General features: G+C 54.6%; 4 protein-coding genes across 14 annotated transcripts; 1 reads left to right on the forward strand and 3 right to left on the reverse strand.

Moving 5' to 3' along the window:
- Positions 1–2,535: 2,535 nt before the first annotated feature.
- Edf1 (endothelial differentiation related factor 1) lies at positions 2,536–6,748 on the forward strand. The gene is made up of 5 exons (XM_027422903.2): positions 2,536–2,712; positions 4,832–4,883; positions 5,236–5,396; positions 5,676–5,769; positions 6,515–6,748. The coding sequence occupies exons 1-5, from the start codon at positions 2,635–2,637 to the stop codon at positions 6,574–6,576; spliced, it is 447 nt and encodes a 148-aa protein (XP_027278704.1). The 5' UTR covers positions 2,536–2,634; the 3' UTR covers positions 6,577–6,748.
- A 1,041-nt stretch (positions 6,749–7,789) lies between these two features.
- On the reverse strand, positions 7,790–17,317 carry Mamdc4 (MAM domain containing 4). Of its 10 annotated transcripts, XM_027422901.2 has the most exons (29): positions 15,709–17,317; positions 14,793–14,903; positions 14,548–14,721; positions 14,341–14,466; positions 14,069–14,199; positions 13,900–13,984; positions 13,633–13,758; positions 13,265–13,402; positions 13,090–13,178; positions 12,811–12,984; positions 12,533–12,617; positions 12,260–12,448; positions 12,034–12,159; positions 11,811–11,942; positions 11,590–11,714; positions 11,398–11,509; positions 11,156–11,272; positions 10,929–11,063; positions 10,687–10,823; positions 10,396–10,615; positions 10,181–10,318; positions 9,973–10,091; positions 9,790–9,880; positions 9,508–9,654; positions 9,244–9,378; positions 9,012–9,139; positions 8,814–8,922; positions 8,188–8,363; positions 7,790–8,034 (listed from the first exon to the last, which is right to left on the reverse strand). In XM_027422901.2, exons 1-29 carry the CDS (start codon positions 15,752–15,754, stop codon positions 7,993–7,995), a joined length of 3,663 nt encoding a protein of 1,220 aa, XP_027278702.1. In that variant the 5' UTR covers positions 15,755–17,317; the 3' UTR covers positions 7,790–7,992. The 10 variants fall into 10 exon arrangements, with proteins under 10 accessions (XP_027278702.1, XP_035302295.1, XP_027278697.1 ...); XM_035446404.1 differs by having other exon boundaries at positions 10,396–10,651; positions 11,590–11,942; positions 14,793–16,261; positions 17,170–17,317; XM_027422896.2 differs by having other exon boundaries at positions 10,396–10,651; positions 11,590–11,942; positions 14,793–16,261; positions 16,562–17,317.
- A 151-nt stretch (positions 17,318–17,468) lies between these two features.
- Positions 17,469–18,988, reverse strand: Phpt1 (phosphohistidine phosphatase 1). Its single transcript, XM_027422904.2, has 3 exons — positions 18,691–18,988; positions 18,189–18,313; positions 17,469–17,729 (listed from the first exon to the last, which is right to left on the reverse strand). The coding sequence occupies exons 1-3, from the start codon at positions 18,845–18,847 to the stop codon at positions 17,637–17,639; spliced, it is 375 nt and encodes a 124-aa protein (XP_027278705.1). The 5' UTR covers positions 18,848–18,988; the 3' UTR covers positions 17,469–17,636.
- A 376-nt stretch (positions 18,989–19,364) lies between these two features.
- Ajm1 (apical junction component 1 homolog) lies at positions 19,365–27,218 on the reverse strand. 2 transcript variants are annotated; one of them, XM_027422902.2, is made up of 4 exons: positions 25,732–27,218; positions 24,290–24,400; positions 24,128–24,214; positions 19,365–24,042 (listed from the first exon to the last, which is right to left on the reverse strand). In XM_027422902.2, the coding sequence occupies exon 4, from the start codon at positions 23,982–23,984 to the stop codon at positions 21,054–21,056; it is 2,931 nt and encodes a 976-aa protein (XP_027278703.1). In that variant the 5' UTR covers positions 23,985–24,042; positions 24,128–24,214; positions 24,290–24,400; positions 25,732–27,218; the 3' UTR covers positions 19,365–21,053. The 2 variants fall into 2 exon arrangements, with proteins under 2 accessions (XP_027278703.1, XP_035302298.1); XM_035446407.1 differs by having other exon boundaries at positions 19,365–24,214.
- Between the last annotated feature and the right edge of the window lie 225 nt (positions 27,219–27,443).

The following is a 27,443-nucleotide window of genomic DNA, read 5'->3' on the forward strand; positions in this document are numbered from 1 at the left end:
CTCTATCTCCAGGATCCACATGGTGGAAGGGAACGGCTCTCAAAAGCTGTCCTCAGAAGTGCATCACATTACTCATGTGTAGTCCTCTACCCACGAGTGCACACACAAAATAAAATTAAAAATGCAAAAGAAGGGCTGGAGAAATGGCTTAGAAGTTAAGAGCACTGGTTACTCTTTCAGAGGGCCTGAGTTCAATTCCCAGAGACCACATGGTGGCTTACAACCATCTGTAATGAGATCTGGTACCCTCTTCTGGCCTGCAGGCAGAATACTGTATACATAATAAATAAATTGTTAAACAAAATACAAAAGAAAAAGAAACACTTTCATCAGCCAGGCACTCATCTTCATACCCAATATTCAGGAGGCTTAGAGAAAAGGAGGCCAAACTGAGCTACATAGTAAGACCTTGTTCCTAAAACACAAAGCAGACAAAAATCTGTCTCATTGAAAGATGCAAGTACAACTTACTACACTATGAATGTTTTTCTTTTTTCTTCCTATCTTCCTCCCTCCCTCCATCCCCCTCTCTTTCTTTCTTTCTTTCTTTTGTTCTTCCTTTTTTTTTTTTTTTGTTTTTTGAGACAGGGTTTCTCTGTAGCTTTGGAGGCTGTCCTGGAACTCAATTTGTAGACAAGGTTGGCCTCGAACTCACAGAGATCTGCCTGCCTCTGCCTCCCAAGTGCTGGGAGTAAAGGTGTGTGCTACCACTGCCTGGCAAGATTTTAAAAATTTTTAGCTTGGAGTGGTTGCGCAAGCCTTTGATATCAGTAATTGGGAGGCAGAGACAGGTGCTTCTCTGTGATTTTTTTGAGGCTAACCTGGTCTACATATCAAGTTCCAAGCCTGCCAAAGTTACATAGTGAGGCTGTGTTTCAAAAAACCATAATTTTAAGCCTTTTATTTATGGATAATTTATCTGCATGAATGTCTATGATGACCAGAAGGCATCAGATCCCCTGGGATAAGTTATAGATGGTTATGAGTCACCTTGTGGGTGCTGGGAATTGAACCTAATTCATCTGGAAGAGCAGTCAGTGTTCTTAACTGCCAAACCATTTCCCCAATTTTAAAAAGTATTTTTTTTTGACACCCAGAGTGATGGCACATGCCCTTAATCCCAGCATTTGGAAGGCAGAAGCAGGCAGATCTCTATGAGTTCCAGGTCAGCCTGGCCTACATAGTGAATTCCAGGCCAGCACAGAGCCTGTCTCAAAAAAGACAAACATCACCCCTCACCCCCACCAATGGGTATGTGTTTCATTTTGTTTTATGGGTATGGGCATTTTGTCTTTACAGTGTCTGTAAATCACATGTGCCTGGTGCCCTCAGAGATCATCAATCCCCCGGAGTTGATGTTCTTGGGTACTCTGCAAAAGCAGCAAATGCCTTTAACCACTGGAGCCCCCTGTATAATCATAACTCCTCCAAGCAGGGTTTCATGTAGTCCTGGGTCTACGTGAAACTTCCTGTGTAGCTAAAGAGAACCTTGAACTTCTGATCCTCCCATCTCCACTTCCCAAGCATTGGTGTTACAAAGGTGAGTTGTTTATTTCAAGACATGGTTTCCTCTGTGTAGCTTTGACTGTCTTGTAACTCGATCTAGACCAGGCTGGCCTTAAACTCACAGAGACCTTCCTGCTTCTGCCTCGTGAATGCTGGGATTAAACGCGGGCACCACCACCGCCCTGATGAGTTTTTACTTTTTAAACTAATTTTGTTTTCCTGTACTCCAAAGAAAGTCATCTAGGGTTCACATGTTTCAGGCCTCACAAAATTTGCCAACTGCTGTTCCCCCTTCTGTCCCCACCCCTCCTTCCTACTCCCCCCAGCACACCTCCAAAGGAACATAACTTCAAACTGCTGGTACAGTGCAAAGCTGCAGTACAACAGAATCTGAACCTGAATTCTATCTCAGGACCCCAAAGGCGTGGCCTGGAAGACACGTGGGCTGGTGTACCGACTAGTGTTGGGGACACTGGCACAGTTTGCTCAGAAGTAATGTAGTGCAGACCCGCTGGCATCAGTAGGCTCTGCATTCCCTTCTCTCCACTAGTACAGTACCCGTGCATGCATGAGGGGGCGGGTGTCGCCTGCGCCACTCTCCTCTCAGATTTCCGTGCACCTTCCCTCCGCCCCCAGCTCCCCTACAGGTCCCGACTCTTCTCTCAGACTCTCCCCTCCTCTGTCCTCCCCTTCCTTCTCTAGTCTGGGTCCCCCACTATCTTCTCTCAGGGTCCCCCACTTTCTTAGGTCCTCCCCTCTCCTCTCCAGGTCCCTCGCTCTTGTCTCCTCTAAGGGCCCCCTCTCCGTTCCCTTTGGCCCCCATGTTCTTCCCGACCCCGGCACTCTTCCCTTCGCGTGCCCACAGGACTAGATCAGCCGCGAAGATGAGACTTCGCCTTCCATGAGCCGCCCGGGGGCGGACCCGGCGGGTCCCTAGACTAGCCCGACTCGGATTGGCCTCGAAGCTCGGGAAGTGGCGGCTCCTGGGGCCACCGGCCAATGGGAGTCAGGGGCGGAACCGCAGCGCAGGCGCCGGAAGCGGGGAGGCAACGAAGGGACGTCGCGTCGCCGCGCCGGGTCTCGAGCAGCTGCCAGAGCCGCCGGACGGACCGCCGCCCCCGCCACGCCATGGCCGAGAGCGACTGGGACACCGTGACGGTGCTGCGCAAGAAGGGCCCCACGGCCGCACAGGCCAAGTCTAAGCAGGTGCCCAGCCAGCGGGGGGCGGCGGGAAGCTGCAGGGCCTCGCGGTGCGCTGCGGTCGCTGGGCCGAGCCTGGGGAATCCGGCAGTGGGTGGGGACCCGAACGGAACAGACGAGGGTGGGGGACCTGGTGGGTCAACTGGTGGGGACGGAGTAGGGTAAAAGACTGGGGCAGAGGGCAGCTGACCTGGGCGAGGCTGGGGCAAGGGTCAGGGGTTGGGGGATGGGATGTGACCTGAGCTCTGGACTGGGACAGGCCTGGGTGGGGACCTAGAAGGAGATGGAAACGGGGTTGAGGACAGGTATAAGAGTAGGTCAGAGAATCTGGCTGGCCACTAAATGTGGGCTGGGGAGCAGGGGCAGTCTTCTTGCTGAAGGTTTTGTCCTTTCCTGGTATCAGCCTGTGCTGGCATCACCGGTGGCTTGGTGCCCAGGCGATCTCAGCCTATAGAGTGCTGTCTGAGGCAGTGGTGGTCTCCTGTGGCCTAGTGTGTGCTGTGCTGCCTTGAGAAGTACTGACCAGCTTTGGGATTATTTGCTACATAGTCAAAGCCAAATCCACAATCCTTTTCTTTTCAAAGGAACTTGGAGTCATCACAAGTATGTAGAAAGTCTGAACATACTACACAGAGAATGGCTCACAAGCCACTAAACATTATGTTAATGACTGTGACCCAGGCATCACTGTTAGTGGTCCTGTTTCCAGGGAGACTACAGTGTTCTGCAGGGTGTGTCATCTCTCATTTGGAGCCATACTTAGCATTCCACTCCTTCCTGCTTTAATGCAGAGTTTGGAAGAGAAATAGCTCTATTTTCAATAAAGAACTTCTTAGCTTTTATGTGTGTATGTATATATGTATATGTAATATGTATACACACCCACACATATATATGTAACTCATTTATTGTGGTGCTGATACTGAAATCCAGGATCTTGTGTATTTAATACTAAGCAAGTCTTGCCCTGTAGCTGACATTGGCCTGAGCCTCCTGAGTGCTAGGATCACAGTCGTGTGCCACCACACCCAGTTAACGCCTGTCTTAGGGTAGAAGTGAGTTGGTTCTTTTAGCAGTTTAATGCACATTATCTGGATATTTGGGTACTGAGTTTGTGTATAGTGTACCCTCATTTCTTTGGGGACACATTCTGAGACTACTCAGTGGGTACCTGAAACAGTGAGTTGTGTTGGATCCTGGATGTACTGTGTTTTTTCCTACTCATATATAATCATGACAAAGTTATAACTTAGGCACAGTAGAAAATAGTAAGAAGGGTTGGAGAGATGGCTAAGAGTGGTTAAGAGTGTTTGCTGCTCTTGTAGAGGACTCAGGTTCGTGTACAAGTATCAACATGGGAGTTTACATGTCAGTAAATCCAGTTCTAGGGGATCCAACACTCTCTTTTGGTCTCTGAAGGCACTGTATGCATACAGAACATAGACATATATGCAGGCAAACACTCATACATTAAAGTAAATAAAAATAAACACATCTAAAAAAAAAGCCAGTCATAACAAATGTTTGGAAATAACCCGTTATAACAGTGCACTGTGATAAGAGCTGTGCAAATGTGATTTCTCTCCTAGGTTCCTACATTCACCCTTCTTTTAGGGATGGTGTGAAATGATACATTCGCTAAATGATTCTCCTGAAATGATATGAATCACATAGCCATTGTCCGGTAGCATTAGGCTCCTATATCATGATTTCTTAAACATGAAGTCTGTTTTGGTAACCAAAGAGGTAGTCAGGTAGATGAGTAAGAAACAGGTATAATGCTTAGCATGGACACAACTGGACATGGCTTGTGTCTCAATGGTGATGGTATGATACCCCATCACACTTTTCAGAACATACAACATTTTAAAAGTATGAATTGTTTATTATCTGGAATTTAATGTTTATGAACTAAAGTTGACTGTGGATAAACCAAAAACATGGAAAGTAAAACTAGAGTTTGGGTGGAAGACACTCTTGTAGTGAGTTTGGGTTGTTTTTCCTAGCATTGTGTATCAGTTTTTTAGAACAGTTAGCAGCATGTGGTTGGCAAACAGCTGCCTAAATTGTGCCCCACACTCCCCCAAAGCTCATTTTGATTGAAAACCACTTTTTGGTTTTCTAGGCCATCTTAGCAGCTCAGAGACGAGGAGAAGATGTGGAGACATCCAAGAAATGTAGGTACTCAAGTTTGCACTTGCAAAGCAAGGATGTGTTATGGGATTGCTTGCCTAATGGTATGGTTGGGTAGTCCCTGGGGTCCTGTCAAGAGCAGGGACCCGTTGGCTACTGGGCAGCTGGGAAATATTCTTGACCTGTTAGTACAGCTCTGGGTGGTGTGAGATCAGCAGGGACTGTTAACTTTCCACCTTCTCACTACTGTGGGAAGATTCAGATGCAGGGCTCTGAGGTCTGTGAAGTCCAGGTCAGCTGGGCCTGGGACCCTGTCAGTCTGCTTTACATCTGACATCCTTTCCCCTGTGCTGACTGCAAGCTGTCTCCGCTCTGTTCTGCTTATATTGTCTCCAGGGGCTGCTGGCCAGAACAAGCAGCATTCCATCACCAAGAACACAGCCAAGCTAGACCGGGAGACGGAGGAGCTGCATCACGACAGGGTGACCCTGGAGGTGGGCAAAGTGATTCAGCGGGGCCGTCAGAGCAAGGGCCTGACGCAGAAGGACCTGGCCACGGTGAGGCTTTTGCAGCTGTGGAGTGGGGACAGGCGACAGGTGCTTAGACAGTATAGGGAAGGAGGGCTTACTGCATGGTAGCTTTGGGACCTTACCCTAGCAAACCTCAAATCCTCCTGAAAAGCCAAGTCAGAGAAGCTGTAGCTCTCTCTTCTACAAGACTTGTCTGTATGGGGGTACCAGGGACCTTGAACAAAGATGGCTGTCTGTGGGCACCTCCCCTGGCTTCTGCAGCACATTTTACTGAGCTAGTATGGCTAAGGTGCATCTTTTCTTCAGAAAATCAATGAAAAGCCGCAAGTCATCGCAGACTATGAAAGTGGACGGGCCATTCCGAATAACCAGGTTTTGGGCAAAATTGAGAGAGCCATCGGTGAGTCTTCCCTGGCAGTCTTGGACAAGACATTGCCCTTCTGTAAGGGGTGGCGAGGGCTAAGATGACAGGCCCCTGTCCTCTTGAGACCAAACTACTAGAGTCCTGCCTAAAGGTTTGAGGATTGGTGGGCCTCCAGAACCCTAAGGAAATGGTGTCTTGGGTCCTTCTATAGTTAGCATCCAGTCAGAACACATTGTTCTCAAGGTGCCTACATGGCACGGTGCTTCTACAGTGCACCTCCATGGAGGACTAATGCAGTGTTCCAGTTCTTCTGGGGCAAGGTACCAAGATGTTTGCCTTCTCATCTTTTTAGATTTTATTATTTTGTTTTTTTCTGTCTGTCCTGCAACTCACTATGTAGACAAGGCTGGCCTTGAACTCACAGAGATCTGCCTGCCTCTGCCTCCTATGTGCATTAAAGGCGTGCACCACCACGTCTGGCTTAGATTTTATTTTTTTATATAGAGTCTCTCTGTAGCTCGGGGTGGCCTCAAACTCACATCAGTCCTCCTACCTCAGTCTCCTGAGCTCTGGGATTGCTGGAGTGAGCCACCATGGCCAGCCTGGTCCTCAGTACTTTCTGAAATGCCTGGCCCACACTAATGTCAGATGTGACAGCAGCCCTCTGTGTGGAGGCCTTGTGATGTGAGTAGACAATAATGATGGAAAGCTGAGTGGAGCAGGGAGGTTGGGTAGGTGCAGGAAGCTGCAGAGTGGTCAGCATCTTGCTGGCTCGTTTCAGGCCTCAAGCTCCGGGGGAAGGACATCGGGAAGCCTATCGAGAAGGGGCCGAAGGCGAAATGAACACAAAGCCTCGAAGCCAGTGGTTCCGGCTGAGCTCTTCTGGCTGGTCCCCCAGGACCACCAGCACTGCCGTGGGTCTCCTCACATGGTCAAACGGAACATGGGGGTCAGGCCTGTGTGCCCCCTCAACCCATACCTGCTGTCAAACAAAGCAAAACCTTGCAAAGTGATAGCCTCTTGGCCTTTTCCTCCCTGCCTTCTGACCTCAGCAGGGGTGCGAACCTGCACCTTCTGTCCCATGGACAGCTGGCTGCAGTGGGGAGTTCAGGTCTGTGGAGTTAGAAGAACTCCCTGGGATGTAGTGCCTGGAAAGAGGTGATATTTTCTTGGAGCCTGTGTTCTGCTAGAGAGAAGCGGGGCCTAGCAGTCTCTGCAGGCTCCACTTCTTTCTTCACTGTAGATGACAGTTGTTGGGATGAAAACTGGCTTCCTTCATGATCGATACCTCACAGGGAGCTGAGTGAGGAATTTGAGAGTTCTTTCCCTGTCTGCTCAGAGAAGTGGGCATCAGTCAGCTGTGTGATACCCAAAGATTCAAGGTAGTACCTGGCCATGTGCCATCACCTCTTTCCCATGGAGCTGAGTTTTGGACAGGCAGGAGCCTAGCTTGGAACATATGGTATCTATGGTGAGGATAGGTTTCCTCGGGTAGGAAGGGAGCACGCCGAGGAGAGCCCTCAGTGCTCAGTGAAGCCACAGCGGAAGCATGTGGATAGTCAGGGCTTCAGAAGCCATCCCTGGCATAGATGTGTCCCCATCACTTCATTAGGATCAGGGTTGCAGCCCCAGATCCGTTCCCACTTGAGTCCTTTAGTCCAAAGGCTAAAGTGCAGCTTGCCCTCAGGTGTCCTGCTGTGAAGTGAGATGGGCATGCCCAGTGACCTGCAGTCCTAGGGTTGTTCAAGCCTTTATCTGAGGTGGTGGCATTTCTCCTCACCAGACCAGTTTCATGATCTCATGTATAGTTGCTTTTATAACCCCAGTTTTCCTGCATCTGAGGGGGATTCTATCCTCATTGGGTACAGAATCACTTTGCTGGCCAAGATGAGGTCCTGTAATTTCTGAGCCGCACCAAAGGCAATGAGGGGTTTCCATATCTGCTCCCTGAATTCTGAATCAGGTTAGGTCTTGAACCCTGGAGGGCCACCCACCTGCTGGCTATGATATATCCTGCCCGGTACAGCATATATGAAGTGCAGACCGAGAGCCTGGGTTGGTCTCACTGGTGTAGAACATTTATTCACAGTGCAAGGACCCTTTAATCACACCACAGGGCAGGGTCAACCAGATGGAGGAAGAGCTATAGAAGCTAAGCAAGACCCAATCCCTATGTCCAGGCCCAGATGTAGGTCAGGTATCTGAGGGCTGAATGCTGAATGCTGTGGGAGCTGGCATAGGGGCCAGGCCTTGTCTGGTCTATGAGCTGCTGGTGATGGATTCTGGGAGGGTAACTTGATCCTAGGAAAAAGGGAGGAATACCGGACAACTGCTGTTGAAAGGCTGCCTGGACTTGGATGGGTGAGGCAAGGTGCCTCTTCCTGAGTACTGGCCCACCACTGCTTTAAGCATGGAGGCAGAATCTCCCACTTGCCCACATCTGGTGGTTCCTACCGCATTGAAGAGGATGTTGTCAAAACTAGAGGTTGCTGTATCTGTACTCCTCTGGAAGGGACAGCGCTGCTTCTGTAGCCAGTGCCAACTCCCAAGGCCCAGGAGCACCAGGAACACGAAGAAGAGGAGGGCCCCTCCAACAGCAACCGGCACAGACACAGGTGCTGCCATTTCACCTGAGGGCACAGAGGACACCTGAGCCCTCCACATAGCTCCCAATCCTTGTGTTAAGGTTCTGCTTCCAGGACTACTGGCAAGGAAGGAGCCCCTCCAATCCTTGTTGGCTCCAAGGTTTGCCCTTGTTGATCTGTCAGCACAGTGCTGCAGACCTGCTCCACCACTTGCAGCATGATGGCATCTAGTGACTGCCAAACACAGGTCCCATTGTGGTCCAGCTTAACCTGGCAGCTCCTTCAAGGCAGTTCTTGCCCAGAAGGAGACAGTGAAAGCGGATGAAACCTCTATGTACAGCCCACCACATGTGGGTAGTGTTCTATGAGGTATAGAACCCATTCCTGGTCCAGCTGGTTCCCTGACCTCGGCTGAGTACTTGCAGCCATCTGAGTCACCAACCTCAGCTTGGTAGGTTCAGGACAAGTCTGGCCATCCTGGAGCCCAGTGCTTACCCTGGCTAGACGGAGGTTTCTGGCAGTGCTGCCCTGCCAAGTATTGCACATCATCGAGGGCAATGGGCCCCAGAGCTGGCTGGCCACCCAGAGTGGCTTCAAAAACAATCTGATAGGGAAGGGAAGGGAAGGGAAAGGCTGTGAGTATCTAGAGGCATGGAAGAGAGGGAAGGAAGGACAGCTTCCCTGGGACCTTACCTGGAACTCCTCAGAGTTGGACACTTTGATCTGGACTTGTATCCACTGGTGCCGCAAGTGACTGCCCTGCTCCCACACAGCTAGTTGGCCTTGGGCACTGCTCAGGAGCACTCTCAATTTGCCCTTGTCTGAGAGCAGGGGCCAGGGCAAGTCAGCTTAGGTTCCTGGAGAATACCTTTGTGCCTAACCTGAGTCCCCTTCCCCCACACACACCCAGGGCCCAGCCACTTACAGAAATGCTCAGGAAAGCCCATGTAGTACCAGAAGTGGAGGCATGAGGCTGTAGTTGCTGGCAGTGGCTCACTGCGCAGCCAGGCTGCTTGGCCCCCAGGACCTAGCACGCTGGTTTCAAAGAAAGCAAAGTGGCCTGTAAATGAGAGGGTGGGATGTGTTGGCTCCTTTGACATGTTTGTCTCTAACTTGAGGGAAGCTGGGTGAGTACAGCCCAGTTGTGTGAGGTGGTATCAGTCCAGGCCCCACTTAAGCCAGTGCGTACCTGCCTCTGTGCCCAGGGTGTGGTCCACTGTAGGTCTGGGGTAGCGGGATGGGGTGGCTCCACTGCTCCAGTCCCAGCTGTACCCACCTAGGCTGGGCCAGGCCAGGTGGCTCCACCCACACAGGCCAGATTCAAAGTCACAGGACCCTGCAAGGAACAGCAGGTGAGCAGAGCTGCCCCCATTAAGCACCACCACTTCTGGGCAGGGCCAGGTGGGGCAAAAGCCAGGAAGTTGTCTCTGGTATAGATAAGGTACAACTCAGGCCACAGCAAGCTGCTTACCTGGCTGAGCACAGGGCCCGTCTCGGAGGAGAAGGTCATCTAGAGCCATGTAGGAATGCTCCACACCAGCAGCCACAGCCTCAAACACGACCTGCAGAGTGCAGAGCCACAGATCATGCAGGCTGGTCCTGGCAGCTCTTGAAGATGAGAAGAAGGCTTTCCTCTTCCCACCCAGGCATTTACCCTCCAGGCCTGCGTAGCCTGCACATTCACACTGCCCAGACGCCAGGTAAATCCACCATGGGCACTGATGCTGAGTTCTTGGCGCCTTGTGCTCTCTTCCACGTGGACTCTTAGGGTGCCTACCCACCAAGAACCAACCAGGTTAGCTGTCCTGGTTAGCTGACCCCAGACATGGACAGGTGCCCTTCCCTTTCCTATAGCCCCTTACCTGGGTTATGGAGGCTTAGATGGTACCAGAAGGTCAGGCAGGCTGGCTGGGTCAGGGGCTGGTGCTCCTCTGAGGTCAGAGAGGCCACTTGGCCCTTGGGCAGTACATTTGGGCTGGTGTCTACCACCATGTAGTGCCCTAGGAGAAGGGTGACCAGCGTTAGCTTGCCTTCCCCTAGCCAGCCCTCTGTACCCCCACCCCAGCCAGACCAGTACCTTGGGCCGTTTCTGTGGTATGGTCTGTCCAAGGACCCCAAGGAACATAGCCTGAGGCATTACCCTGGCGCTTCCACAGCCCCAAGCCCCCCGGAGAGAAGCCGCAATCAGAGTCTTCAAAGGAACAGCTCCTGGGGGCCCAGCAGGGGCCAGGCCGTACAGCCACATCATCCAGGGCCATTGTGCCATGGTACCCATTCCGGAGGCCTTCAAACAGCAGCTGAGGGTGGAGAGTGGTAATTGGCTGGGGCCAACCCTACACCATCTACCAAGTGCCAAGCTCACCCTCACCTGGTACTTGGTGTTGACCTCTAGCTGGTGGTGAAGAGTGACCCAAGCCTGGTGCCAGTGGTTGCCATGGGTACCGGACCTGGACCACAGTAGTGTGTCTTCTTCCCCATCCTTCCTCATAGCCAGGTGCAGTGTCCCTGAAGAGGAGTGGAGCTTGCAGGGGAACAGCCCCCAGCTCTTGGTGCCTCCGGCTGCAGTGGGTACCAGATACACCCAGAGGTTCTAACAGCTGAGGCTCTCACCAATCTGGGGCCCGTATAGGTGGTACCAGAAGCTGAGACATTCCTTGGGGACAAGCGGCACCTGGGGTCTTGTGAGCAAGACAGCAGCTTGTCCTCGAGCAGGTGGGTCCGTGGGATCCAGAAACATGAAAAAGCCTACAGGGGATGAAAACCCAAGCCACAGAATTGCTCTCCCAGTTTGCACTCCCCTCCCAGGTCTCAGGCCATAGGTTTGGGAATTTCTCTACCTTGGCCAGTGGTGTGGTCATATTCAGAGCCATGGCCTTTTACACGGTGCCAGTGGGCATCTGTGAGGTGGACTGTGTGCCAGCTGCATGAGTCCCGTTCAAAGTTACAGGAGACCTCTGGGGGGTGGGGTGGAGTTGGCTGGGGTGTGCACTACCCCTTCCCCCCTTCCCAGCTGTAATAAGGATTAGCAGTGGACTGGGTAGCAGTCCCTGGGTGGGGATGGGAGGTACACAGGAGAAACCTTGGTCACTCTCAGTGGTCACTGTGGGGTTGCAGTCTCTCATAGTCACATTATCCACCTCGGCCCTCTGCTGGCCAGGGCCATCCAGGTCCACCAGACCGACAAACTCCAGCTTTAAGCAGACAGAGGGAAAAGACTGTCAGTTAGGGGCTGGCTCACTACAGATTCCCCATCTTGGACTGCTGTCCTCACCTGGAATGGCCGGTGGCGTGCCCCAAGAAGAACCTTCTCCACTGTCCAGCCCCCGCTGCTGCTGCTTGGGGCCTGCCACACCAGCTCCCGGAAGCCATTCTCTACCACAACCAGTGCCAAGAAGCCTGACCAAGGGAGTTTGTATGGGTGGGTCCTCAGATCTTGTCCACCATGCAGGGGGCCCCTGGGGATTGGGCCTGGGGCCAGGAGACATATAGTACCTTGGGGATGACTGTGAAAATAGTAAGCCATGTGGAGTTCACAGCGAGGGCCAGAAGGGCCCAGGGCAGGTGTGAGAGCCCGGGCCTCAGATCTTAGCTGACCCCAGGCCTTCTGCAGAGACAGGAAGTGCCCTATGGGAAGAGTAAGGTACCCCCTTACTGCTCTGGTATCCCTAATTTACAGACTGTCTGAGGAGGGGCTCCTGTAGGGAAGTGGTCTCACCAGGAATATCCTGATGAGCATCCTTGGCAGGTTTCCCGTTCTGGGCTCCAAGCCGTTGCCACTGCAGCTTTCCTACACTGATGTCCTCCCAGCCCCCAGCAGAGGTGGACTCAAAGTCTGTGGTGCCTATAACAACAGTAGCCTGCTCGGGAAGGCAGCAAAGCCCAGGACTCTGGCCTGCCTGGGCCCCCTACACACATGGAACCCAGGCTCTGACTGGCCTCACCACACTTCTGTTCATCCTCGCCCTCTGCACACTGTTGCTGGAAGTCACACAGCTGCTCGGGAGGCACACACAGTTCTCCACAGGAGAGATGTCCTGGCTTGCAGGCTTCCTGGGGCAGCTTGATGAATGTCTGGGGACTGAGGGCTAATGCCTCTGGCCCAGAACGTGATGATTGCAGAGTGGACATATCTGGAGCAGAACTGAAGTCAAGTCAGAGTGGATAATGGCCTTGCTTTTCCTGGGCAGGCCAGGGGAGGGCCCTGGGCAGATCACCTGGAACAAGTCTGCAGGAGTTGGACATGATGAGATCATCCAGACCCATGATGCCTCCTGGACCAGTCTTCCCTGCTAGAAGGATCTGAAGACGGGGAGCGCTCAGGGAGAGCCAAGCATTATTCTGTCCTTTTTTCTTTATGATACCCCCCACCCCCTTTTCACTGCTGCGCTTCATAAATTGCTACACTCTTAAGAGTGACTGCAAAGCCCCCCATGATCTGTGCATGTTCTAGGCAGGGTTCCCTGGTCCCCAGTCACTGCCTGGCCAGCCTCACCCGAAATGGATGGACACTCTGAATGTCAACCCGGTCTCTGACCCAGGCTGTCCCCAGCTCTCCATGGTGGCTCCGCAGCAGGACAGGTTCCTGGGGGGTGTTGAGCCCCTGTGCCTGCAGGAACAGCTGGAAGCGGCTGGCCTCAGACCCGTGCAGGTAATAATAGAAGGTGAACTGAAAGAGAAGGTGTCTCAGGCTGTCAGGGGCCTCTGGCAACTAGACAACCAGGAAGGGCAACGCTGCGTGACTTACTGTCTTACTGTCTCACACCCATCTTACCGAACAGTTGTCGGAGATGGAGGCTTGAAACTCAGGGCTGAAGAGGACAGCAGTGGTGCCAGGCTTGGCCACAGAGATGAGGAAGAAGCCTGTGAGAGAGGGCAAATGTGGGTCAGGCTCATTGGGAAATAGAGGGGGGGAAAGGGCCATGGCCAGAGTTCCTCAGAGACCTCACCATATGCACTATTTCGGCTGTGATCTCGGTGGGGCCAGGCAGGGGTCACCATGCTGCCAGCACTGTAGTTCCGGGTCCAGCCCTCCAACTGGTTCCATGGTCCCAGGCCTGTCTCAAAGTCAGTGGCCATGTGGTGGCCTAAGGAGTAGGATTGAGGGGTTACCAGTGCCACTGGGCACGGCTTTCTGTAGTGAGATGGCCCTGGTTCCAGAGAAACACTGGCTGCCCCACCCAGAATGGCTATGCCAATGTCCACCTTCCTGGACTAGTCCCAGTGTTCTCTGAAGGACCCAGAAATCAAGGCCTAGCCTCCCAGTCTCACTCTGTAATCCCTCACCCTTTCTGGCCCTAGATGGTCCCAGCCTTACTGCAGATCAGTGGGTCTTCATCAGATCTGTCCCCACAGTTGTCTTCACCGTCACACAGCTGATGGGATTCCACACAAACCTTGTTCTGGCAGTGATGGTGCCCCAGGGGGCAGCTGGCCTGAGGGGCTGGGGTAGAATATAGTTAACATTGACTTTGGCCCCAGGATTCAGGATGGAGGTATCCTGGGGGAAGGCTGAAGACTCAGGGAGGTAGGCAGTAAGGGTCTCCCAGCTTTGGACAGGGTGACAGGTGACGTGAAGACTTACTAGGCAGCCCACAGTCCCGGAATTCCACATCATCCAAGGCCACAGCACCCCTGTGTGTGGCATTTCGGGTGGCAGAAAATGTCACCTGAAAAGAGGAAGGGTCCTTAGGACCTGGGTGAGTGCCCAGACCCTCCCCATTGTCTCCAGCCTGGAAAACCATCCAACTTACTTTGAAATCACCCTGGACGCGGCCAGTGTTCACTACCAGCTCCTGCCAGCCAGGACCCCAGGGTCCTGAGCTCTGCCACAGGGTCAGTGTCTCTACACCATGGGTCAGCTCCAGCCGCAGCTCAGCGATATCTGTAGTATTTTGAGTGGTCTTGATGCCTCCCTCCAGTCTGCCAGCTGCACACTGGCCTTCTTTAGGGAGTGTCCTGTTTCTGTCACCATCCCTTTCCCAGAGCCACTTGGCCTTGAACCCCAGGGATCCATGGCACATACCTCTAGAGGCTGTGTGGTACCAGAGCCTCAGTTCACAGGTAGGGGCTGCCTCCCGCATGACAGGGGAGCGCAGAGTTGCGGTGGATGCCTCCTTCCCATGGTGGGTTCCCACAGCCATGTACCAGCCTGGCCAAGGGTGAAAGGGTAGGAGGTCAGACAAGAAATCAAGCCAGGAGGGTGCATGCATATGGATTCCCTAGGCCTTACCCAAGTCAGTGCCATGTGTGTGGTCAGAACGAGGCCCAGGACTATCCAGCACCGCCCCTGCCCGGTCTCGAAGCCATCTATAGCCTGAGGTGCTGATGTCCTGCCAGCCACAGGGGTCCTGCTCGAAGTTGCAGGTGAAAGGGGTGCTCAGGGTGGTTAAGGCACCATGGAAACCTATGAGAATGAGCGGTCAGGGGTCCGCCTTTACACTGCCACTCCCTGCCACTCCCACCTGACCAGCTCACCACACTGGGCTTCATCTGAACAGTCTCCGCAGTCACACACAAAATTGCATACAGCTTCGATGGGACTTCTACAGTGGCTGGGGACCCAGGTCTTGCCTAGGGACTGTGCAGCTGGCAGAGAATAGCCAAGTGAGTGGAGGGCAAGGTGATGGCTGCTTTTACTTTTTAAACACACACACACACACACACACACACACACACACACACACACACACACGCACATATATACATATATGCTGTGCAACACGTGTGGAGGAGGTCAGGACAACTGGGGTGGGAGTCACTTATCTTCCTTCCACCACGTGGGGCCCAGCGATTGAACAAATGCCATCAGGATAGCAAATGCCTTTACCTTCTGAGCCATCTGGCCAGCCATGACTGGCTGTTTTGAGCAGTATAAACTCTATGTCCAGAGAAACCCCAGATCTGAGCAGGCCAAGGTACTCCTAACTTCAGGGCTCAGCCCTATGAGATCATATAGAAGAGGGACCTGCCACTGTGGCTGTACATCAAAAGCAAACAAAATGCCTTCCCACCTTCCTAGCCCCACATGAAGGGGAAAGGGCTCTTGACAAGAAACACCCCATATGGAAGGCACAGGAAACCTGGGGACTAGGAATTGGAAGGGCTTCTAGTAGGGTCCTCCCTCCCCCAATAAGAAGACACACTGAGGATGGCCAAGGGACTAGCACATGTTCCATAATGGGAAAGTGGCAGACGAAGGCTCAGTGAGCTGGGTAGAGGGTCACCTATGATGTCCCGTGGCCTGTCCTCTAGGACAGGGAGGTAAGATTCAGGTGGGCAATGCCCAGCCTTGTTGGCTTGTCCTGGATGCCCCCACTGTAGACAACCCACTTCTGACAAGTTCCTGTGTCTGTCCTAACTCCAGCTAGCATCCAGGCAGCAGTTTACTCACCCATAAGTAGTACCAAGGTTGACAGGAGGTGGCTAGGCAGGTACATGGACAGGCTGGAGGGGAGGATGTCCCAGTGGTAGTGAGGCTACGTAGCCTGGAGGAGACTTTACTCGGTTATCAGCCCACAGTGGCCTCACAGGCTGACTTAGCTCTCACCGGAAAGGGCTCAGCCCCTTTATACCTGCAGCCCCTTGGCTGGGTCCCATCCAATGATGACAGGCCGAGCATCCAGCTGTAAAAGTATCTCTAGAAGGGGGCCCCTGCTTGGCTCTTTCGAACCAAAGGTCAAGTGCTGGCCATCCCGTGCATTCACCCTGCCCTGCCCTGCCCTGCCCACTAGAAGTTTCTATTGGAATGTAGAAAGGCTGGGGACCCTACTTGCAAGCTCTAAGCTTCTCTAATTGGGCCTACATTCCTACCCTGGTGCAGGCTAATGACATCAGGGCAGTCTACTCAGTGGTTACACGTGGCCATCCAGTATATGTTCACAAGCTTCCTTTGCTCTGTGCTTAGGGCATCAGGTCAGGGCAAGTCCAGTATCAACAGCCTACCTCTGTGAACCAGAAAAAGTCCCATATCAGGATGTGGTATTCTCTCTTTCACACCATCTGCAACTCAAGCTGCATACTTTCCCAACGTGTGTGTGTGTGTGTGTGTGTGTGTGTGTGTGTGTGTGTGGAATATATAGCTGGGGATAACATCTGATCCTCTTGCATCCACCTGTCAAGTGCTGGGATTATAGGTGTTTTTGCCACACTTAGTTTATGCCATACTCCAGACCAAACATTGGAATTTCTTGTATACTAGGCAAGCACTCCAACCAACTGAGCTCCATCTTTAGCCTTCTATTCACCTTTAAAAGCTGTCCTGAGCAGCCATGTGCTGGTTGGTCCATAATAGGAAAGTCTTAATGAACACACAAGTTCATTTTCCCACAATGAGGCAGGAGGAATGTCAGAGTTTTGAAGAGCTTGTCACATGGAGTTAGGCTCTGCCTATGACTTATCTTAGTATGACCTGGGGGGGGGGTATCTCACCTGAGCCTGTCTGCTGGCCTATAAAAGGGTATCTCAGTAGTGTCTGCTTGCAGTCTACAGGAATGTCATGAGCTGACAAAGGCTGGCTCGAGTATGGTAAAGGATGCCCCAGAGATGTCTGGCTTTCCCCAGTACCCACTATAGTGGCACACTGTGCATGGGACTTCTAAGAGCAGGGGTTAAGCTTGTCCCTACCCACTGTCCCATACAGTGAGGTAGAGTTGGTACAGAGACAGACTCAGGGGGTATGAATGGTCCAGGGACTAAGACACACACAAGATCAGAAATCCTGAGTGAACGAGACACAAGCAGTTAGTGTGCAGCTCCAGGGTCCTAAGGGTTGTGGGTAACATTATGAACCTTCCCTGTTGGCTGACCACTCAGGGATATCAGGCTTGGATTGAGAACAGATGAACAACGCAACCTGTCAGCTAGCCAGGACAGTGGCTGCCAGGACCCTTTCCTGCTGGGATTCCTGGACCCCAGGTCTTGTGTGGTCAGGAACTGACTTCTTGTGCAAGGCCTTGTGGGGCCTCTTCCCAGATGTCCTTGGGGATAGCTTCATGGAGGAGCAATCAGGCCATAAATAACAGTAACTCAGGGGCTCCTTATCTGAACCCAAAGGGCTGAGTATGCACCAATAGTCCCCAAGGCCTCCTGAAGCTGAGTAGGTATATCCTGTAGCAACCCAAAGGTAGCAAATCCAAGACACAAGTCAGGGACCAGCAGGCATATCAATGCTTTTAATTCCTATGGACCAGATTGGTCTGGGCTTCTAAGGCCTGGCAGGTGGCATGTTGCCCAAAGTACGAAAGGAGAGCACAGGGTCAGCCCCTCAAGAGATAACGCAGCAAGAGCAGAGTCCTAACTTAGTTGCTGAGGGGTAGGGCCTCAGTAGCCATCGTCAGCCCAGGTGACCTCATAATCAGGATACATGGCTTTGATCTTCTCAGTTGAAACAGAGTGCTGGGCACGACCATAACCCTAGAGAGAAGATGGCCACTAGTCTGCCTGGTCTTTTGCTTTGTGAGTCCACCCAGCAGCCACAGCAATAGCAGGCATGGGAAAAGTAACCAAACCCTACCATCCTAATCACTCTGGGAAAAGGATGGGGACCGAAGGGCTGGATAGGTGATGCCTGGGTGGTCTTTATGAAAAGGGATGGAGGTGGTCAGGGCTGTGAGTATGACTGCCCCAAGGGCACCCAAAAAGCCAGGACACAGACCCATAAGGATCTAGGGTAAGGAGGGAGTGCAGCCCATGGGAGATGGCTTCCAACCACCCTGGTGTCACATGGGAAATGTGAGGAAAGGAAAGCCACGTCCTTTAAGGGCTCTCTGTAGCTTCAACTTTGACAGTCCCAGAGGTGATCTGAGTGGGCAGGTCAGGGGTTCAGGCTCACAAGGGTGAGTTTTGCAGTCTGGCCTGGGGCCTGGAGCTCACCATAGAGTAGCCATACACGTGTATCTTCCTGTTCTGGCTCTGATGGGAGATGCGTCCACCGCCTAGGCACTCACAGTCATAGCCATTCTTTTGCAGCTCGCCTGACACTTTGTCATAGATATCCGCTGGGGTGGGGAGAATGGCCTCAGGATATGACCTAGTCGCCCTTGTTGGCCCCATAATGGATTCTAGGGCTGGATATGGGGGTCTGAAGCGCCAGGTCTTGGTGGTCTTTTTCCCAGTGGGGATGAGCCCCTCCCCCGCAGTCACAAGGATGAACGTAAGAAGGTACTTTCGAAGTGGGAAAGGGGACTAAAAAGGGTCCGGTCTCGCACTCCTTTCTGCCCAGAACCCCAGGCTGACTTTTCTAGGTCAGCCTGGCTAAGTGTTAGTACAAGGCACAGTATATTAGCATTCACAGCCCCACCACAAGCAACTGCTAGATTCAGGCCCCGCCCCCAACCTTCGTTCCACCCCACAGCCGCAGAGGCCCCGCCCTCACCATGGTACTCAGCCCATTTGTAGCCACGCACGATTTCCTTGCACTCCGTCGTCGGATCCCCGGAGGGCGGTGCTAAGTGGACTCGAATCAGCACGTACTTGAAGACTCCATCAGAGTCGATGTCCACATCAGGAATCTGAGCGAGGTCCGCCGCCATGTTCCCCAAAGCGCTCGGCCTCAGGACCCCAGCACCCCTTTCTCAACCCGATCGAGTCCTTAGCGTGCGGGAGGCGGGCCCTTTGGCAACTCCGGCCAATCCCGTGAGGGGATGTTTCCCGAGGCCCAGAGCCTCAGCCAGTTGTACTTCCGATCTGAGTCACGGACTAGCCAATTGCAACCCAGTTCTTTGCAGCTTTGAGCTCTCGAGTCCCAGTTAAAAGCGCTCCGACACTGGGAAATCTGTGATGCTGTAAATCAAGGAGCTGGAGGTTGGGCAGCAAAAGAGGATGTAGTGACGCACCCTGGCTCCACTCCTGGGTAGCTTAAACCATGAAATCTGGTCTTTTCTTTCCCAGCACCCATAAGCTTGAGGATCTCTCCAAGTTCAAGGACTCCCCTGCCTGACCCCTTCACACCCTCGTGCCTCCCTTCCACAATACTCCCACGTCCAAGGTCTCCGGTTGCCAAGCTCCTACGCCCAACGTGCCCCCCCCCATCACCACCACAGAGTTAGCAGCAGCTACATTCAAGTTCTATTTTACTTGGTTTGAAAGCACTGGCCTTTTGGAAATGGACCAGTTCTTGACAGCCTGCCGCAGGAAGGAATGAGAAGCCCCTGGGAAGGGCGGCAGGCGGAGCGGCAGCAAGTGTTGCTAGAGCGGCATCGGGGAAGGTGCTCAGATACAGGCCAAGGTGGGAGCTCCGGCCTGTACCTGGGGTGGGGGTGGGGACACACAGCGCGCGCGGGCGCGGGCGCGCGCGCGGGAGGGAAGGGGGTATTGACGCATGCGCGCAGCGCGCGCGCGCAGGGCGTTGTCCCAGGCTCTTGCACTTGACCTCCCCTACCTCCAAAGGGTACTTGTTCAATTTCTGGTCTCAAGCCTCACTGGGTCACATCCTCCAGGGAGCCCTAGGCGCAGATCTGGGTACAGTTAGGCTGCAGGGGTTTGGCAAGGGACCAAGGGCTGCCTAGGCCTGCACTCTCCACAACACATCAGGCTTTGGCTTCTACTCTCAGCTTGGAGCTCAGCCAGGGTGAGATTGTGGCACCTTTGTGCATAGGGTTGGACTCAGGGTAGGCCTTAGCACCGGCTTCCTAACGGCTGCCACACCTGGTGGTTCACTACCCTGTACCTTAGCAAGTTCCTAATTAGGGACAGCCCCAGTTCCTTAGTTATTCCCAAGTCAGTCAATAGGTAGGTGCTGCTCTCTATAGGGTCCCCTGCTAATTCATCTGCACACACTTCCCACCTCCCTGGGAGATTAAGGCCTGAGCTTCCACCTTCTCTGGAAGGTGAATTTTTAGGGCCATCCTGTTGAGTAGGTGTGGGTGAGCACAAACCGTCACCCACGCAAATTTTAAATCTGGCCCTACCCTACCACCATCCACACTTTCCTTCCCCTGCTCAGGTTTCCCTCTGGCTGGGTGGTTTGTGCCTTGGCCTGAAGATGCTCCAGTATTCTAACTGGTCCTGCAAGGACCCAGACCAAGGTGACCAGAGATGAGAGAAACTCAGGACAGGCAGCACTGTTAGTGTGTAGTGCCCTGCCCATTGCCTCAACAGCATAGGGAGGCGCAGGAACTAGGCCTCTTAGCCCGACACACCCCAGACACAGGAGAAGGGTTGGGGAGTGCTTACAGTAAGGGCATTAGGCTTTGGTCATCGTGAACTTCTGGACTAGGAGAAAAGGGAATGGATCTAGGGTAGGGGAGCTATAGCAAGCACCCACAAGGTATATCAAGTTTGTCCCCATGGGATGTGTGTAGTAGTAACCTTCCACTAGAAGGCAGAGCCCAGCGGTCCTCAGGCCCACCCCACCTCCCAGCGGGGAGCACCGAGGGCGAGGACCGGGCTCTTGGGGAGCCCCCTCTCCCTGGCTGACTTGGGGAGAGCCCAGGATGTGGTCTGGCTGAGAACAGGAAGGAAGAGAGGCAGCTGATGGGAAACAGGGCAGCAGGGAGGGGCGGGGGAGGGCTCCAGCGGGGAGGGGCGGGGAGGGCTCCTAGGCAAAGTTAGAGGTTTGGAGTGGGTGGAGCTCAGGGCAGAGAATTTGTAGACTAAGGGAGATTGCGGGGGCGGGGGGGGCATGACTGGGCGCTGAACCAGCTGGTCCAGTTTCTGGGGGTGGTCTTGATGGATCAAGCAGGGTGGAATAGAGTAGGCAGGGCTCTGGTCAGGGCCTGGGCCTAGTAGCCCCATGGCTCACATGATGTCGTCTAGCAGATTGGCGCTGGCTACCCAGTCGAGTGCGCGCGGCTCGGAAGCAGCCATGATCATGCACATGAAGGGGCGGCCAGTGCGCCGATCAGTGGGATAGATAGTGGTGGGTGTGAAGCGCCGGTTGGCCTCGACGAACTCGCAGAGCTGCTCGTAGACGCGTGGAAACTCATGGCGGAGGAAGACGCCGCGCAGTCGCAGTTCACGCTGGATGTGGATGAAGGCCACTTCGCGTGCGCGCCGTCCAGCCTCACCCTCCTGGTCCAGGCCCGCAGTGCCTGGAGGTGGCGTTAGAATCAGTGTTTCCATGTCTGGCTCTCCGCCACGCGCAGGAGGAGGCCGCGTCGGGCTGCCGGCGGCCAGGGCCACCTTGGCGAACTTGCGCACGGTGGGCCCAGGGCTGCGCGGCGCTGGCCGGGCAGCAGCTCCGGGAGGTGCAGCGCCAGGGCCCACGGCCACCGACACACTGAGCAAGAAGCACTCCGCGGGCTCATAGAGCCTCCCGGCAGCTGCCAGCTCTCGTGCATAGCTACCCAGGGGCGCCGCATGTGTAGCCAGCTCGCGCAGTGATAGATAGGTGGGAGATAGCAGTAGCCCTTCGAGGCCGAAGCGTAGGAAGTTGTCGGCAGAGCCCGGGCTTGGGAAACCCAAGAACAGCACGCCACGGCCGCGCGAAAGGAATCCGACGCGCGCTATACGCGAGAAGGCGCGATGCACTGGACTGCTGTCGCGGCAGAACTGCAGCACGTGGCGGCACACGCTGCCCACGCGGCCATACACGCAACGCGCTTTGTGCGCATCCCAGTCCTCTCGGCGGCACAGACGCGAGCAGTAATAGGTATAGCAGCTATGGCATGACTTGAAGTAGAGGCAGGCGTTGAACATGGTCTCTGTCCGCCGACAGCGCGCGTTGGAGCAGGTCATCAAGTCATCCTCGTCGGCGCTGGGCTCCGGGGAAGCGTCGGCTGCCTCCCCCGAGCCGGTGGGCTCCTCGGTGCTGCCAGCCGAGGCCGGGGGCGAGCGCGACGGAGCCAGCGCGGTTGCACCTCCAGGGCCCGCAGGCCGTGAATCCATCAGGCGGCGCAGTTGGCGGCCTAAACCTTCGGCGGCAGGTTCCGAGGCTTGGCCCGGTGGCCGTGAGTCGATGACCAGGTCTGTGATGAGCTCGTCCAGCTGCTCGAGGCTGCGCTGGCGGCTGGAGGCAGGTCCCTCAGGGACGGTGGGTGCGGGCTGCCGCGGTCTACCTCCAGGCAATTCCCAGCCCCTGGCAGTGGGGCGCTCTACTGAGCGCAGGTCATTGTCCGTGATGGTTATCTCGGGGGTGATGTACCAGTTGCGGCCCAGGCTTTCCCCACCACGGCCCTTTTCTGTCAGCGACGTCTCAGACAGTGACAGTGCTGCATAGCGTCTGGGTGAGGTGGACAGGTTCACTACGACTGGTGGACGCCGGCCTTCCGGGGATGAACCCCGTGTATCTCGAACCTCACGTCCCAGCAGGTTCTCATAGCTGCGGCCACGTCCTAGAGGGTCTTCACGACGAGGACCAGGAGCCAGGATGTTGTCCCAGGATCGAGAGTAGTGGCGGCTATCGGTCGCCAGCCGGGGTGGGCTTGTGCCAGTGCCACCATGCCATGAGGCCAACAGTGGTCCAGGAGCGGGAGGAGGCACCACCTGAAGGGTGCGGTAAGGCCTCGGACCCCAGTCGGCCCAGGCTGGGCTGCTGCGGGGATGTGGGTAAGTCCGAGCCATTGCGTCACGTTCACGGAACCTCCCATAGTCCTCTGTGTAGAAGGTGCGGGCACCGGGGTGTGCCCGCGGCTCTTCTGGGACATATCGGGGGATGAAAGGCAGGCCGTAGGCGCGAGGTGTCTCCCCGTAGTAGGAGCGGGAGGGGGGCTCCTGGATTGGGAAGGTGCGTACTTCCCCAGCATAGTAGCCGCCCCCACGTCTTGGACTGGGTCTGGGGTGTTCTTCGGTCAAGTAGGGCCTGGAGCAGTAGCCATCAAAGGGAAGGCCTGGGCTTGCGGTAAAACTGCCTGCGTAGCCCTCAGGTTCCTCGGTGTAGAAAAATTGGGTGGGACCTGGGGGCGTTGTGAAGGGTTGGCTGCGGTGCTCCAAGTAGTCCTGGGGCCCAGGCAGAGGTCCGTCGCAGTACACTGCTCTGGGGTCAGTACAGTACAAGTCACTAGGGGTGGGAGTGCGTGACAGGGCCATATGGCGGGGCCCTGGAACTGTGAGGCCATGAAACTGTGGGGCTGTGCGAGCCCAGGGCGCCTCGCTGGGCGCGCAAGGTCTCGAGCTCCGGGCTGCGTGCTGCAGCACTGCCTCATCAGGCTTGATGTCCAAACGGCAACGGACGTGGGGGACGGGTCCTGTGGATCCCGTGGGTGGTTCGGGGGGCGCACAGCGGCCTGGGGTGGCGCATAGAGGTGCGATGCGTCCAGGGCCGCCTCGCTGTGGCTGGAGCTTGATGGGGTGCAGCTCATTGGCGAGAGCCCGCAGTGCAGGGTATGAGGGTTCCCGGTGCGGCGACCCTTCCAACCGCACCGAACGCTGGGCCTCCCGGCCTCTGCGTTGCAGTACCGGCGGTGAAGCCGGAGCAGGCGTCAGACCATGGGGCGCACGGGGCGCGCTCTTGGAACGGGTGCGGCGCCGAGGCTCGCTGTCTCGGGGCCGGGCACGCGGTGGAGCAGGCTCGGGAGGTGGTGGTTGCTGGTGCGTCTCCATGGTGGGCTCGTCCAGTGCCTCTAAGAAGTCAAAACTACGGCAGTGGCGCTTGTTGAAAGGCGCGGGCGCAGCTGGCCGGGTCACCGATCGCTCACATGGCTGGCGTTTGGATGTGAGCTCTGGGGCCACCACCTTGATGTCCTGGTACACGGTCGACACCAGCAAGTCCGGAGGGTCCGTACGGGTCATCTTAAAAGACGTCCCCAGGCTGGCAGCTCCAGTCACTCGGCCTTTCGGGGATTTTGCCCTGGGAGGAGATACAGGTCAGGGCAGCCTCCTCTGCACCCCAAGCCCTTTATCCCCACCGCACCCCACGTGCTGGTCCGGCTTACCTGGGGCATAAGGGATGGAGCAGCCCAGGCTGCAAGTCTTGGTCAGGGATTCTGGTGCTGGCTCCATACCTATGTTAGAAGAAGTACCTGCAGGAGAAACCTCACAGTCCATTCGTTCTGTGGGGCAGATTTTCCAGGACAATTTAGTTTACGGTGACCTACCTTTATCCCCTCAGCAGGAACTCTCGAGTCTCTTCCCTATACTAGGGTCCGCTGATCAGGCTTGGGTAGATCAACCCGGGAATGTGTTGCAGAGCTGCTGCCCTCTGGTGCCTACAGTTGGAATGATGGGCTTTTAGATTTCCTTACAGGTGAGACTATAGCCCCCACCCACCAGTACTGCAGAGCTATCCCTCTGATAGTGCCAAGTCCCAGGTGTGCCTGCTGACTAGACTGGACAGAAACTCCTCTCCTAGCACTGTAAGTGCCCTTGCATTTGGGACAGTCCTTTTTACCCAAGCCTATGTCCCTTCAACTTGATGAGGTCCTAGGTAGAATGACCCCAAAGAGTTTTCTTGGGTCTCAAATCCTTTTTCCTTTTGCATAAATCTCTGACCCCAGTTCCTTGGATGAAACCCACCAAGCTTGTTAGGGCAGAGAAGGCTGTAGAGCAAGCCTTCCTATTTTGCATAATTGCAATGACCCCTCCAATCCACTCCCCACCCCCCTTCCCCCATGTGTGCTTGGCATTCCTGAAACCAGGCCTAGGCTGTAGAACCACGTGGGGGCCATGTGAGCCACGAGCTCATAGTGTCATTTTCCTGAGCTGCAAACTACCACTAGTGTACCAAGGCAGGAGGCTGCCAGCTAGGAGGAGACAGAGGAGTGTGGGAAAGCAGAGGGAAGGGTGGGAAAGCCCCTCCCCAGGACAGAGTACCCCCCCACTCTGGTTTTGGAAAGCTCCATGGAAACGTGTGGTTGTTTCTCCCTGGAGCTATGGACTGGAAAGGATCTAGGCTAATGTTCAGATGTGGGCCACCAGTGCCTGTGGTCCCCAGGGTCTGGAGCTGGCTGGAGAAAGGAGGTTTCAGAAGGTGATGAGACCCCCTTACCCATAAGGCACCTACTCCCAGGATATTTGCTCCAGAGTAAGCTGAGAGTGTGTTGGGGCCTGGCAGGACTTGTAGGTGGATGGGCCTTTCAGAGTCAATCTCTAGTCCTGGGCGTATAAGGGGCTTTCTGTTAGAGGGGCCGCTTTTTTGGAGCCAGGGGCTCACTAAGTACCAAGGCTTGTTCCAAACCCGAGTTCATATCCACCCTATTCAGACCCCTTTCATTTTAAACTCAATGCCAGGTCAGAGTTTGGGCTAGATGACAGGATCTGAGGCTCCGCCCCAGGAAGGTGACAGCAAGCTTTGCTGGCTGCAGCTGTCAGGAGCTGGGTGCTGTGACACCCGCTCCTTGTGGGATGGGGGTAGGGACTGCTTTTGTATCCTAGTTATTTCGAAGACCCTTCCCATATAGCAACCCTTCTCTGGCTTGCCCTGGAGCAGCCAGCCCTAGGACCTAGGCTGCGTTGCTTGGGGGCGGGGATTCATCCTTCCGTGCAGCCCCCTCCCGTGCCAAGAGCTCCACATGCTGAACAGTTTGGCTCAGCCTCTTACCTGATTATTTTTCCACGAGATGAACCTAGGTAGGCTGCATAATCCAAGTCGGTTCCGGTGTGTACCTGTCCCCGCTATATAGCCGGTACCGGCAGAAGCTTGGAGGCAGCAGCTCTGGTCCTGGCCTGGATGCTCAGTGCTGCCCCCAGTGGCGATCAGTAGTGTGGCACTTAAAGGGGCCGCGTTGGAAGGGAGGTGTATAGTGGGGGTCCAGATACTGGTCGCCCTAGCTCTCATTTGGGCTGTGTAGAGTGACGGGTCATGAATAGCGTCCCCAAAGCTCTTTGGGTTCTGAACAGAGGTTCCCTGCACCAAGAAAAGCCTGCCAGCAGGACTCCACGCAGGGTCCTACTAGAAACCTGAAATCTTGCTTGGCGGCAGACACTCTGGGTTTGGAGAGTTTCCAGAATTCATGTCTGTGGTTGGACCCAGGTGGGAGCAGATGAGCAGTTCCCTGCCCCATTGGCCTCTCCCCAGGAACTGTCGTCCTCTTTGGCTCTGAAGAGGCCAAAATCTCAGCAGGTACCTGGGAGCCAGATGGCTTGCTCAGCCTGGAGTACAGCTGCAACCTCCAGTGTCCAGGATAGCCTAGGCTGCCACAGCCTGCTTCCTTTGGGGAAGGTCTTCATGTGGTCCATTCCTCACTTAGCCCTGCCTGCCCCTTGCCGAGGCACTAGACCTTCCAGCATTCTAGCTTGGTAGATGATGGGCCACAGACGGACCTGAGACTAAGACCCGACTTGTTTGGGTATCAGACCTGTCAAGATTCTGGTGCTTCAGCTCATTGTGTAGTCCTGGGCTAATTTATTGTAGACCCTTTCTCCACATCAGGGGTCCAAAAGTTGGGAGTTAAAGGGCCAGGTAATGCTTGTCCCATAGTACCTGCTCTGCTACCAACTGTCTTGTGTATGCAGCCCCATAGCAGAAAAGTAAGGGAGGTCCCCAATCCCAGGCCTAAGAAAGCACTCCCAGCCTTGGCCCAGCTGTAGGCACAGCAGTACGCCCCACCTCCAACAGCGCTAAAAGCCTGCCCGCCTCTGGAGGGTTCTCATGGCAACATGTCCGCAGTGGGCGAGGGTGGAGAGCTGTCAGCGGGGGCGAAATACTCGGTTGCAAGCGCCCCCGGACTCTTAGCAGGCAGGGAGGCAGCGCGGAGTGGGGGGACACAACTGCCTTCCGGGGGCCCAAGGTCCCTGCATCTCCTTGTGGGGTAAACCCTGAGCCCTGGCCAGGGAGCTCCTATGGCTGACAAGCTATGGTTAGGCACTAAGTCCAGATCACTTGGGGCCAGCATTGTGGAACGATCCTGTTGGAACAGGTACCTCTCCAAAATGGCTCTTGGGGTAGATATGGGGGTCCTGGCTCATAGATTGGGTGATTGAGCTCATTTTTTTGTTTGTTTGTTTTGTTTTTTGTTTTTCAAGAGAGGGTTTCTCTGTGGCTTTGGAGATTGTTCTGGAACTAGCTCTTGTAGACCAGGGTGGTCTCGAACTCACAGAGATCCACCTGCCTCTACTTCCCGAGTGCTGAGATTAAAAGCGTGGGTTACTAACGCCCAGCTTTTTTTTTTTTTTCTTTTCTTTTCTTTCGAGACAGGATTTCTCTGTGTAGCTTTGTAGACCAGGCTGGCCTGGAACTCACAGAGATCTGCCTGCCTCTGTTGGGATTAAAAGCTTGCAACTCCACTACCCAGTGGGTGGCCTCATCTTAAA

Source organism: Cricetulus griseus, chromosome 6 (assembly GCF_003668045.3).
Source record: "Cricetulus griseus strain 17A/GY chromosome 6, alternate assembly CriGri-PICRH-1.0, whole genome shotgun sequence".
Taxonomy (NCBI): domain Eukaryota; kingdom Metazoa; phylum Chordata; class Mammalia; order Rodentia; family Cricetidae; genus Cricetulus; species Cricetulus griseus.